We start from the raw sequence: 13,484 nt of genomic DNA on the forward strand, positions 1-13,484 counted from the left end.
ATTCCGCTCAGAATCTCACTCTGGGATTTTCTTTTCCCCCTGCTGTTTCAAGCCTAGGGACTGGGCTTGCTTCCCTCTCAAGGAGGAAGCACTGTTCATCCCCATGGCAAGGAGAGATGCTCTGAAGGAGTTAGGTATCCAAGCCTACCTAGCTTCCACTCCCCTAGCTGCCCTTAACTACAGGTAAATATCTTGTTTTTAACATCTGAAGGTGTTGAAACTGCTGGTCTACAGGGAAGGGGCTGGTGTGATAAGATTTGCAGATGTTATTAAAGTTCTGGGGGGGAAAAAAAACCTGGTGTGGTGGCGTACGACTTTAATCTCAGCACTTGGGAGGCAGAGGCAGGCAGATCTCTGTGAGTTCGAGTCTAGCCTGGACTTTAATCTCAGCACTTGGGAGGCAGAGGCAGGCAGATCTCTGTGAGTTCGAGTCTAGCCTGGTCTACAGAGTGAGTTCCAGGATAGCCAAGGCTGTTACACAGAGAAACCCTGTCTCGAAAAACAACAACAACAAAAAAAGTTCTGGAATCTTAGAAAAATTTCCCAGGCATGACTCTCTGAAATGGTAAAGAAGGTGTCCTGGGCCCATGTGCATACAGCTCTTCACTCTGCTATCTCAGGGTCGACAAGACTATGATTAATTTTCCTACCCTAAGTTTCTGAAATAAACAATGGAAGTGCATGAGACTATTGAATGACAAAGGGAAAATACTTTAGATAATGTAGCTGGAGCCTTCTCTCTGTCCCGCAATAGCTTATAAAATAATCACTCAGAGACTTAATTAAATTAATTATAAACTGTTTGGCCTATGTCTCAGGCTTATTACTAGCTAGTTCTTACATCTTTTTTTTTTTTTTTCTGTTTTGTTTTGTTTATTCAAGACAGGGTTTCTCTGTGTATTTTTGGTGCCTGTCCTGGATCTCGCTCTGTAGACCAGGCTGGCCTTGAACTCACAGAGATCCACCTGGCTCTGCCTCCTGAGTGCTGGAATAAAGGCATGCACCACCACCACCCGGCTAGTTCTTACATCTTAAATGAACTAGTTTCTATTAATCTATGTATTGTCATGTGGCCAGTGGCTTACCAGTCCTTTCACATCTTGCTTCTTGGGTAGTTCACTGATGTCTCTTGACTCCGCCCTCTTCTCCCTGAATGTCTGCTTGGATTTCCCATCTGGCTCTATCCTGCCTTGCCATAGACCAAAGCAGCTTCTTTATTAACCAATGGTAATAAAACATATTCATAGCATAGAGAATGACATCCCACTGCAGAACAGTGATATGTAAATATAAACAAAATAAACCCTTTCCTCCCCAAGGTGCTGTGGTGTACATTGTATAATGACAGAGCCCATGTATTGTGGTGATCCTACAAGGTTATAGTGGAGTTTGGTATAGTTTTGATATAAAATGTCCCCCAAAAGGCTTATGTGTTAGAGGCTTGGTCACAGCAGTAAGAAGTCTGAAAGTTTCCTGTCACCTAGTGATGTGTAGCATGATACGACACACCATGAGTATGATGACAGGGTGAAACTGATGTAAATAAATCTACAACACGCCAACTTTACAAAACTACATTAATACAATCATATACAGTGCATAATCCTTGATGATAACATCACTGGTCTGTGTATTTACAGTTCTTTGACATTGTACTCCAACTTATAAATAAGTTTACTATGAAACAGTATGGGTTATGTCCTGTGGGATGTTCAGTATGCTGTGAATGTGTGTTGCTCTGATTGGTTGATAAATAAAATGCTGATTGGCCAGTAGCCAGGCAGGAAGTGTAGGTGGCATAAGCAGACAAGGAGAATTCTGGGAAGAAGGCTGAGTCAGGAGTCACCAGCCAGACACAGAAGAAGCAAAATGTGAAGGTAGAATTGAGAAAAGGTACCAAGCCATGTGGCTAAACATAAATAAGAATTATGGCTTAATTTAAGTGTAAGAGCTAGTCAGTAATAAGCCTGAGCTAATGGCCAAACAGTTATAAATATTAAGCCTCTGAGTGATTATTTCATAAGCGGCTGTGGGACCTCAGTGATGGTCAGGCCAGAAGAAAACTTCCAATTACAGTTATGTGGTATTTGGAATGAGAAATGTCTTCCATAAGCTCATACATTTGGATCCCAGATGGTAGTGCTGTTTAGGGAGGTTATGGAACCTTCATGAGGTGGAGCCTTGCTGGAGAAAGTAGGAACATTTTTAAACCTGGTCCCATTTCCTCTTATCTCTACTTCCTGTGTGAGAATGAAAATATGACCCACCAGCTTCCAGCTGCCACTGCCATCTAGCTTTATCTGTTGCCATGATTTTCCTGTCATATACTCTGGCCCTCTGGAACTACAAGCTAAAACAAACTCTTTCTTCCTGAAGTTGCTTTTGGTCACAATTGTCTTAGTTAGGGTTTCTACTGCTGTGAAGAGACACCATGACCACGGCAACTCTTATAAAGAAAAGCATTTAATTGAAGTTGCGGCTTACAGTTTCAGAGGTCCAGTCCATTATCATGGTGGGACATGGAGGCATGCAGGCAGATGTGCTGGAGAAGGAGCTGAGAGCTCTATTCTACATCTTGCAGGCAACAGGAAGTGAACTTAGTGTCACACTGAGCAAAGCTTGAGCAAAAGAGACCTCAAAGCCCACCCCCACAGTGACATACTTCCTCCAACAAGGCCACACCTCCTAATAGTGCCCCTCCCTTTGGGGGCCATTTGCTTTCAAACCACCACAGTGGTGTTTATCGCAATGATAGAAATGTAACCAATCAGGTTCTAGCAATAGAAGCCACATAAATCTTGAGTTTACTGTCTCTCTTCCTCTGGCATCTTCCTTCTCCACCACAGAAAAGCAACACACCAATGTCATAACAAGGTCTGAAGAAGGCACATTCCACATGGTGCAATGAAAGCCCAGTCATCACGCTTTACCAGATTTCTTGGTTGCATCAAGATGCCCTGTGGATGGATTGTGTCCCTGTCCTTAAGTAATTCGTCTGTAGCAATAGACAGATACATGAATAATGTTGTAGTTCTGGGGATGGACTCAAGGTCTGTCCCAAGCATTGTACTTCTGAGCCCCTCACCCCCCTACCCAAGGACACATGAATTTTTTGTTGTTGCTATTGTTTAGATGCAGGGTTTCATATAGCCCAGACTGGCCTGCAATTTGATATGAAGCCAAAAAGTCCTTTGGCCTCCACATCCCAGATGCTAGGATTACAGGAGTATTCTACCTCACATACACTGAGTTATTTATTTGCTATATAATAAACAATCAGGTCCTAAAAAGGGAATTTCTGTCAGACATCTTGGCACTCACCTACTATAATCCCACATGGTGGATGAGGGGCAGGGTGGCAAGGTGGATATAAAGGGTGGGGAGATCATAAATCATTTGTTTATTCATTTATTTGAGACAGAGTCTTACTATGTAGCCCAGGCTGGCCTGGAACCCACCATGTTGACCAATCAGAGATCTGCATGCCTCTACCTTCAGAGTTCTGGGACTAGAAACATGTAGTACTACATAGGCCAGATCATAAATTTGAGGGCAGCTTAGATTGCATACTGAGACTGTCTCATATGCAACAAAGTGATTTGCTACAGAGACAACCCAGTATCATTTTTTGATTTAAACTTGAGCCAAAAAAAGATTGAATGCTGTACTTTACCTTGACTGTGCATGCCCAACCTATGATCATGGTCACTTAGCAAATAGGAATCAGTTGAGGCTAACATCCTGTGGTTTCGAAGCTAACTTCTCCATAAATACAAAACCTTTCCTACAGGAGTTTAAATACCTACTCAGAATGAAGGATCATAAATAGCTTCTTTTAAATGCTTTTTTCCACTTAAAAAAGATTGTGACCCTGTCTTTCTTTGTGATCCTTATTTTTAAAGAAGTTTTTTTTTTTTTTTTAAATTTTATGTGTGGGAATGCTTAGCCTGCATGTATGTATATGTGTACCACATGTGTTCAGTGCCCACAGAGGCCAAGAAGAAGGCTTCACATCTCTTGAACTGGAGTTACAAATGGTTATGAGTTGCCATATGGGGGCCGCGAACTGAACCCGCGTTCTCTGCAAAGGCAGCAAGTGCTCTTAACCACTGAGCCATCTCTCCAGTCCGTGTTCCTGAATTTTAAAGAAATGATCTCTGTATGAATGAACTATATAGCATGCTGCTCAAGACATTCTTTTAAAAAATTTTATATGCATTGGTGTTTGACCTGCATGTCTTTGTGAAGGTGTCAGATCCTCTGGTACTAGAGTCACAGCTTGGAATTTTTTTAAAATTATTTATTTTTATTTTATGTGCATTGATGTCTGCATGAGGGTATCAGATCTTGGAGTTACAGGCAATTGTAAGCTGCCATGTGGGTGCTGGGAATTGAACATAGTCCTATGGAAGAACAGCCAATGCTCTTAACTGATGAGCCATCTCTCCAACCCTCAAGACACTTTTTTTTTTTTTTTTAAGATTTATTTATTAAGTATATAGTGTTCTGCCTGCAGGCCAGAAGAGGGCACCAGATCTCATTACAGATGGTTGTGAGCCACCATGTGGTTGCTGGGAATTGAACTCAGGACCTCTGGAAGAGCAGTCGGTGCGCTTAACCTCTGAGCCATCTCTCCAGCCCTCAAGACACTCTTAAGGCAGCTCTTATCTATTTTTTCTTGAGACAGAGCTTTGCCATGTACCTCCAGCTGGCTTAGAACTTGCAATACAGCTGAGTGTGGCCTCAAACTTGCAGCAGTCTCCCCACCTCAGCCTCCTGAGTTTGGGATTACAAGTGTGCACTGCAAGTGTTAGCCTCCTTTCTGTTGCTGTGGTAAAATACGCAACCAAAGCAACTCTAAGGGAGAAGAGGTTTATTCTTCTGATGCAGTCTAACACTGAAGGGAAGTCGAGGTGAAAGGAACCAGAGGCAGCCAGTCACAGCAACAGTCAAGAGCAGAAAGAATAAATGCACCCCTGCTCAGATCCATCTGTACCTACCCGGGGCCCAAACCTAGGGAATGATGCCGCCCTCAGTGGGTGGGTCTTCCTACCTCTATCAAGCAATCAAGTAAATCCCCCACAGACACACCCACAGGCCTAGACTTAACCTCAGTGAGACTCTCTTCCCCTAGGTTGTGCCAAATTAACAAAACTATTACGGAGCTCAGTCATAGAGCACTGACTGCTCTTCCAGAGGACCTGTGTTCAATTCACAACACCTACATGGCAGCTCACAACCGACTATAACTCCAGTTCCAGGGGATCTGATGCCCCCTTCTGGCCGCTGCCAACATCACACACACACACACACACACACACACACACACACACACACACACACACACTATACAGACATACATGCAGGCCAAACACCCATACACATAAAATAAAATATTTTAAAATATATGTGGAAAGCAAGACACCCAAAGTCCTACCCACTCAGCTCTCTCAGGGAGTGAACCAAAGACACCTCAGCCAAGCAACTGTTCCTGTGGCATCCAAGACATTGCTATTCCAGCCAGTGCTCTGGTATGTGTTTAAAATGGTCCTGGCTGAGAGCTTTGAAGCCATGCCCCCTTTCAAGTCCATATCCCTATTAGTTACTTTCCTTGTCCCTATAACAAAATAAACAACAGACACCTTAAGAAGCAAAGATTTCTTTGAGTGCACCATTTCAGAGGGTTCGGTCTGTTCAGATGGGGATGGTGTAGCCGAGAAAGCAGTCCACATCACTGCGGGCCAGAGGCAGAGAAGGAATGCTCACCCTTGGCTGCCTCTTCTCCTTTACTCTTTACCTCAAGTAGTCAGTAATACTTACAGGCTCTATTACTTTCAGAAGGCTATACGAGATATTAAGGGTCCTGTGTGCTCAGTCCGTATGTAACATACAGGAAGGACTCACAACTTACTCTGGTTAGTCCCCCCGCCAACTTACCATTCTAGAAAATTGTACACAGAAGTGGGGTCCCTCCTCTGAAGACCAGTTTGTATTGACCAAACTCAGGTAACTGGACTCCAAATTTTACACTAGTAGCCACTCCATCTCCAGTGTTCGTAGCCCCAAGCTTCTTAATTTCCACAGCACTTTACAAATATAAGCCTCTTTCAAACTCTTTTTTAGGAGGAAATAACTCTCATAAATTTGTAAATCAGTTTTTCCCTAGTCTTTCTGTAGGACTTTGTTTCTTTTTAAATATGGAATGCTTCATGAATCTGCTTGTCAGCCTTGCCCGGGGCTAGGCTAATCTCTGTATTGTTCTAATTTTAGAATATGTGCTATCAAAGAGAACACTCTAGGGTTTTTTTTTTCTTATTCTTTTTATGGCACCCAACAAATTCATTCCTTAAATGTATCTGCTTTTATCTGTATTTTTATGGGAGAATTTTTTTTTTTAGACAGGGTCTCACTGTGTAGCTCTGGCTGTCTTAGGACTCGCTATGTAGATCAGGCTGGCCTCCAAGTCATACAGATCTGCCTGCCACCATGCTTGGCTCAGAACAATTTTTTTTTATATTGCTATTACTTTAAGTTATAATACACACCCATCTGTCATATTCTGCAGTGTGTGTGTGGGGGGGGCATGTTTTAGGATAGGATCTCTGTGAGTTCAAGGCCAGCCCCATCTACAGAGTGAGTTCCAAGACAGGCTCCAAAACTACACAGAGAAACTCCGTCTCGGTGGGGAAAAAAAGAAGGATCTTACTCTATAGACTAAGCTGGCCCTGAACACACAGCAATTCCCTCAAGTTCCCAAGTGATGGGATTACAGGCATGTGCCACCATATCTGGCTTTGCCATTGTCATCCCCCGCCCCAGACAGGGTTTCTCTGTGTAGTTTTGGTTCCTGTCCTGGAACTCGCTCTGTAGCCCAGGCTGGCCTCAAACTCACAGAGATCTGCCTGGCTCTGCCTCTTGAGTGCTGGGACTAAAGGCGTGCACCACCACCGCCCCTAACCAAGTGGTCCAAAGAACAATTTAAAGGGAAGAGAATGAGTGAGAACTTGAGCTCCAGCTTTTGTTGTGTGTAGCCTTGGCTGTCCCTGAACTCACTGGATAGACCAGGCTAGCCTCTCTCACACAGAGATCCACTTGCCTCTGCCTCCCGAGTGCTGGGATTAAAGGTGTGAGTCAGCAGCATTTTCTGAGAGGCAGCTGAGGTTCTAGGGAGTAAGTACCTGGCACAGTGCCATGCCAGTCAGTTCTCAGGGTTTCAAATGACAGAACAGCAATGTCAACCCTGCTCTCTAATCCACCACTGCGAACTGAGCACAAGGTAATGGTTATCCTCATCTAGGTATTAACCAACCTAGCCATGTGGGCATCTGCATCTCAAATGCTTGAAACATTAATTATTCCTGTGGTTGGGTGTGTCGACACACATCTATAATCCTATCACTTGGAAGGCTGAGGCAGGAGCATTGTTGTGAGTTTGAAGCCAGTCTGGTGTGCAAATCAAGTTCCCGGCCAAACGGCACCACACAGGGAGACCTTGTCCTTTTTTTCCTTTCTAATTACATAAGTAAATACATCCTTTCTCCTCCACTTAAAGATTTTTCAAGGACCTGAATATTGCTGTACTGTATTTATGTTAGTATCAACCCCCAACATTAAGAAATTTGTGCACAGTATTGCAGATAAGTAGTAATTGATTATCCTAGTCTGTTGATTTGCACATGTATGCATATGCATGTTCTCTCTGCTGTGGAAAGGAGCAGACTGAAACTGAACCAGAAATGGGTTCATTTCGTGCAAATGCATAGTCAGCTCGCTCGGGCTCTTTTTCAGTGACAGACACCGTCACTGCTCCCCATGACTTGATATCGAAGATTGAATTTCTGTTCTTGCTCTGTTTGGAGTCTATTTTTAACTTGGCCAACTGACTTAGTAGGGGAGCCATGTGAGATCTGCTATTTTTAAGTAAATAATAATTGTCCATGAAACCCACTAACAGAAAAGCATTGTCCTCCTCCTCCCCCCCAAAAAAAAATCATTGTCCCACTCTACTGTACATGTTGCAGGGTGTTAGTTAGTTAGTTAGTTAGTTAGTTAGTTTTTGAGACAGGGTCTCTTAAATCCCCAGCTGTCCTAGAACTTGCTATCTAGCTAAAGATATGCTTGAAATTCTGATCCTCACACCTCCATTTTCCCCGCTTCCCAAGCTAGGAATTTACTCCCACACCCAGTTTTGTAAGCTAATGGTTATAAAAAAAAAAATAATAAGTACTAGGCAAGGATGGTGGCTCATGCCTTTAACTCCAGCAGTAAAGAGACAGAGGTAAGTGAAACTCCATGTTCTGGGCAAGCCAGTGTTTCAGGCCAGATAGGACTACATAATGAGACCATCTCAAAAATAAATAAATAATGCTTACTGAATCTCCACTGTATGCTGGACTGTGTACTTGCATACATTTTCTCAGTTAATCTTCACAAATGAGTCTGTGTTGGCAGAAACTTCTTGCCTTACATACACATTCAAATCCTGCAAGAAAAAAAAATTTACAACAACGTGGGCGTGCATGCCAATCAGTCCTGAGTTCAAATTCTGTCCTTGCCACTTGTTGGCTAGGTGAACTTGGGCAAACCACCTGAGCCTTGGAGTCTTCTTACTCAGCTTTTTCAGCTGTTCAATGAGGGCGCTACTTCCTTGCAGGTTGTGACGTTCACTGGGTTCCTAATAAGTCAAGCACTTTTACACAGAGTCTGGTGCAAGCAGCCACACGGCGGAAGCAGTTACTGTGTGAGACTCAGGAAGTAAAAGCATTTGCAGCCGAGCCTGATGACCTGAGTTCAGTCCCAGTCCCGGAAACCCATGAGGTGAATGCAAAGAGTGGAAGGAAGTGACTTCTGAAAGCTGTACTCTGACCTCCAAATACGTGCAAACAAACAAACAAACAAACAACAAACAAACAAACAATGTATGTTTTGGTTTGGTTTTTGAGACAAAGACTCACTATGTATCCTCTGTCTGACCTAGAACTTACTATGTAGACCAGGCTGGCCTCAGACTCCCAGAAATCCACCCGCCTTGGTCTCCTAATTACCAGAACTAAAGGTGTGTTCCACTAAGCCTTACCCAGGTATTTTGTTTTTTAACTTTCTGGTGAATTAGCTCGATCTACTGTGCTTCCCAGGTGAGGAGCAGGGCCCAGTTAAGGTACTTTTGAGATAAGATCATTCTGAGTATCCCACCATACCCAGCAAATATAATTTTTAAAAAAGTAATTTCTGGGGCTGGTAAGATGGTTCAGTGGAAAAGAGCACACTTGCTGGATTCAGTTCCCAGCACCGACAAGGTGGCTCACGACCATCTGTAACTCCAGCTCCAGAGGATCTAACACCCTCTTCTGGGTGTGGTGGCACATATCTTTAATCCCAGCCTTCAGTGGCAGTAGCAGGCAGACCTCTGATTTGAGGCCATCCTGCAGATAAAGTGCCAGACCAGTCAGAATTGAGACCTTGTCTCAAAATTTAAGAAAAGAAGGAAGGGGGTTGGGGATTTGGCTCAGTGGTAGAGCACTTGCCTAGCAAGTGCAAGGCCCTGGGTTCGATTCTCAGCTCAAAAGAAAAGAAAAAAAAAAAAGGAAGGAAGGGAAAATATTATGAGTTTTTTAAATTTATTATTATTTTTTTTAATGCTAAATAAAGGTTCACTTTTAGCTCCTTGAACTCCAACCTGGGTAATTTCAGTTTGAGTGGCAGGAGGTTGTTCCAATAACCCAGTGTGGCATTTGAACAATTGTCAGGTCTTCTAGTGTGTCCATGTGCCCCAGAGGGCCCTCCGTCAGCTGCAAGAATGCCAGGAGTGAACCCTGGTAGTCGTTTCACAGAACAGGTGTAGCTTCCCCTGCTGGACTAGACACAGCTTATGAAGCAGCAACCTGGAGCTGACCTCTGAGGAAATCTCTCCTGGCTCCATTTGTCTGTGTCCGGTTAACCCAAGAGGGATTATATTCAGCCTGCTACATTCTCTGAGAGACTTGTTGGCTGCTTTCTGCATCTAGAGCCCAGAGCTCTGCCAGGCAGCCTGGAGCTTTACCTGGTGACTCCCAAGTTTACCCCTCAATACCCACAGAGGAAACAGGTTCAGTCCACCTTCCTTGTGCTCAATCAGCCCCTTACATGTAACTTGCTTAACTGTTTGCTATTGGACAGCCATTTTAGATGTTGGTAGGGTTTCTTCCATTTCAAGGCAGAAGTTAAGAAATTTTGACTGCTTAGGCTTGTAGGTGGAGTTTTTCTATCCCACCAGTCAGCTCTTTCCTGACAGCCAGCTCCCAAATAACCACACTGAGACTTATTATTAATTATAAATACTCAGCCAATAGCTTAGGCTTGCTACTAAGTAGCACTTACATCTTTTTTTCGTTTGTCTGTTTTGTCCCCTTTATTGTTTGTTTTTTTGTTTTGTTTTTCAAGACAGTTTTTCTGCGTGATAGCCCGGCTGACCTGGAACTTACTCTATAGACAAGGCTGACCTGGAACTAACAGAGATCCCCTTGTCTCTGCCTCCTGAGTACTGACTATTGGCCAGTCAGCCTTTTATTAAATCAATTAGAAGGCACATTGGCCAAGACACGTCTTCACAGTGTACAAAAAGATTATTCCATAACATAGGCTGGTAAGGAAGGAGGCAAAGAGTCTTACATATACTGAGAACTACTTTATGTCAGAAACTTCACAAGGGAGAGAGTGCATTGCCCCAGGTAGACTGGGGAGAAGTTTCTTCCCCTCCCACGGGGTTGTTTCCCAGAAAACATGGCCATGCGTGCCTACAACCCCAGAACTAGGGTGAAGAGTCAGTCAGGTGGATCCTGGGAGCTGGCTGGCCACACATCCCAGCCTCAGGTGAATTTCTGGTTCAGTAAGAGATCATGTCTTAAAAGAAATAAGACATGGAGGGATACAGGAAGACATCTGACACCCTCCTCTGGCTTCCACATGCATTTCCTGGGGGGTATGTACCTGTACCCCCAACCCTATGGTGATATTTTATTTGTACTGAAATGTGATTTTATTTGTATGTTAATAAATAAAGTTGCCTGGGGGTCAGAGCTAACAGCAAGCCATAGAAGAAGCCGGGTGGTGGTGCACACCTTTAATCCAGATCACATGACAGGCAGATCTGTGTGTGTTCAAGGATACAGCCAGCATGGAGACACATGCCTTTAATCTCAATACCAACCATAGAAGACATGGAGGTCTGTATGACAAGCAGTGACAAGGAGGTCATGTGGTTGGGTTTACAACCAATGAGAAGGCAGAACAGAAAGTCAATAAAAAGACAGATAAGCCGGGCGGTGGTGGCACATGCCTTTAATCCCAGCACTCCGGAGGCAGAGCCAGTTAGATCTTTGTGAGTTTGAGGCCAGCCTGGGCTACAGAGCGAGTTTCAGGACAGGCTCCAAAGCTACACAGAGAAACCCTGTCTCGAAAAACCAAAAAAAAAAAAAAAAAAAAAGAAAGAAAGAAAGAAAGAAAGAAAAAGACAGACACACAGGAAGTAGGTCTCTTTCTGAGGGGAAGGATGACAGTGGCAGCAAAGGGTAAGAAAGGCCGTTTTAAGTCTGAGCTCTCAGCTACTGCTCTGACCTCTTGGGCTTGTAACTCTGCATTTGGTTCTGTGTTTCTTTTTCTTCTTCTTCTTTTTTTTTTTTTAAGATTTATTTCCTTAATATATGTATGCAGTGTTTTGCCTGTACACCAGAAGAGGGCACCAGATCTCATTACAGATGGTTGTGAGCCACCATGTGGTTGCTGGGAATTGAACTCAGGACCTCTGGAAGAGCAGCCAGGGCTCTTAACCTTTGAGCCATCTCTCCAGCCCCAGTTCTGTGTTTCTTGTTTAATAAGACTGTTCATCTACACAACCCCCCACAAAAAATAAAACAAATAATTTTATACAACAATTAAATAAGTAATTTTCTTTTGATTATCCAAACACACTTAAAAATGTATGAGTCCACCAGGCGGTGGTGGCACACACCTTTAATCCCAGCACTCAGGAGGCAGAGGTAGGCGGATCTCTGTGAGTTCGAGGCCAGCCTGGTCTACAGATTGAGATCCAGGACAGGCACCAAAACTACACTCGAAAAACAAAAAACAAACAAACAAAAAATGTATGAGTCAGCTTCCATCGGGTGCCAACGTATTCCATGCCTTTACTATACAATACACTTAGTAAGAAATATTTGCAGAATATAGTTCAGATTTCTGGCCCTGTTGCTCTCAGATACAGTTACCATGTTTATTCACTCCTCAAAGCAAGTATTTGGGCTTTTGGATTTCACTTCTGGTATAGGATATGGAACCAGAGCCTCTCCCCCGCAGGGCAAATGCTCTACCACTGAGCTAACCCAGCTTAGGCTGCCATCCTCTGGCATCTTGCAAATCACCTCACACAGTCTCTGTCATAATGAATACTTCAGAGCAGTAGCTGGGGCAACAAAAATTGCAGCAATGTTGTCTAACATGTCAAAACTGGAACTGTTCCCCAAATAAGCATTTGCATAAAATTTTACAAACTGGAGAGCTTTTGATTTGCAGCATAAACTAAGTAATCTAAGAGATGTTCAGAGACGGCTGATATTTTTTATCCCTTCCTTTTGCGGATAATCCCAGCAAGAAGATCAGAAGTTCAAGGTCATTCTCAGTACATAGTAACTTTGAGGTCAGCCTAGGCTACAAGAGCTCCCGTCTCAGAATAAAACTAACAAACAAATACAAAAAAAGGGATAGGGTTGTAGCTCTGTGATGGAGCACTCGCCTGGCAGCCCTCACAGGGCCCCAAGTTCAATTCTTAGCACTGAAGAAATAAAAGAGAAAAAAAAGTTAGAGATCTTAAACATTTGGACCAGCAAAATGGTTTGATCGGGAAAGGCACTTGCCATGCAGAACTGACAATCTGAATCTGATCCTGAAGGTAGAAGAAGAGGAAAATGTATTCCACAAAGCTGTGTTCCAACCTCCACATGCAAGCTGTGGTGTGCATGCCCCCCCCACACACACACACAATAAATTTTAAAAACAAACAAGAAAACTCTGGTCTGGAGCTGGGTATGATGTGTCAGGCTTATATTAAGAGCTCTCAGGAGGCTGAGGCAGAAATCACTAGTCAAAGGTCAACCTGGGTTACACAGTGTGATCTTGTCTAACAAAAAACCCCACCTTCCTCTGATTGGTGGCATACTCATTAATCCCAGCACGCAGTAGGCAGAGGCAAGAGGATGCCTGTGAGTCCAAGGTCAGTCTGGTCTACATATCAAGTTCTAGTCCTGAGAGCCTAAAATCTTTTTTTACAGTGTGGGGGAAGGGACAGTTTTGAGACAGGGTTTCTCTGAGTCACCCTGGCTGTCCTAGAACTCACTTTGTAGACTAGGCTGGTCTCGAATGCACATAGATCTGCCTGCTTCTGTCTCCCGAGTGCTAGGGTTAAAGGTGTGTAAAGATAAAAAAAACCACCACCAAACACGACTTATGGAAAA

At 43.6% G+C, this 13,484-nt stretch overlaps 1 protein-coding gene, 1 non-coding gene and 1 pseudogene across 3 annotated transcripts in view; all 3 read right to left on the minus strand.

Annotated features, from left to right (window-relative positions):
* Positions 1 to 13,484, minus strand: part of Efcab2 (EF-hand calcium binding domain 2) — a 131,234-nt gene that overhangs the window by 102,904 nt on the left and 14,846 nt on the right. The window contains exon 2 of one of the 2 annotated variants that reach the window (XM_036202329.1): positions 8,373 to 8,482. In XM_036202329.1, coding sequence (XP_036058222.1) covers positions 8,373 to 8,412 — 40 coding nt within the window. In that variant the 5' untranslated portion in view covers positions 8,413 to 8,482. Of the gene's footprint in view, positions 1 to 8,372; positions 8,676 to 13,484 lie in introns of those variants that run through there. The other variant, XM_036202330.1, reaches the window with a different exon arrangement.
* Positions 2,841 to 2,935, minus strand: LOC118593580 (annotated as a pseudogene).
* Positions 6,192 to 6,294, minus strand: LOC118593556. The gene has a single exon (XR_004946234.1). It is a non-coding gene; the product is annotated as a U6 spliceosomal RNA (small nuclear RNA).

Source organism: Onychomys torridus, chromosome 11, assembly GCF_903995425.1.
Source record: "Onychomys torridus chromosome 11, mOncTor1.1, whole genome shotgun sequence".
NCBI classification, from domain to species: Eukaryota; Metazoa; Chordata; class Mammalia; order Rodentia; family Cricetidae; genus Onychomys; species Onychomys torridus.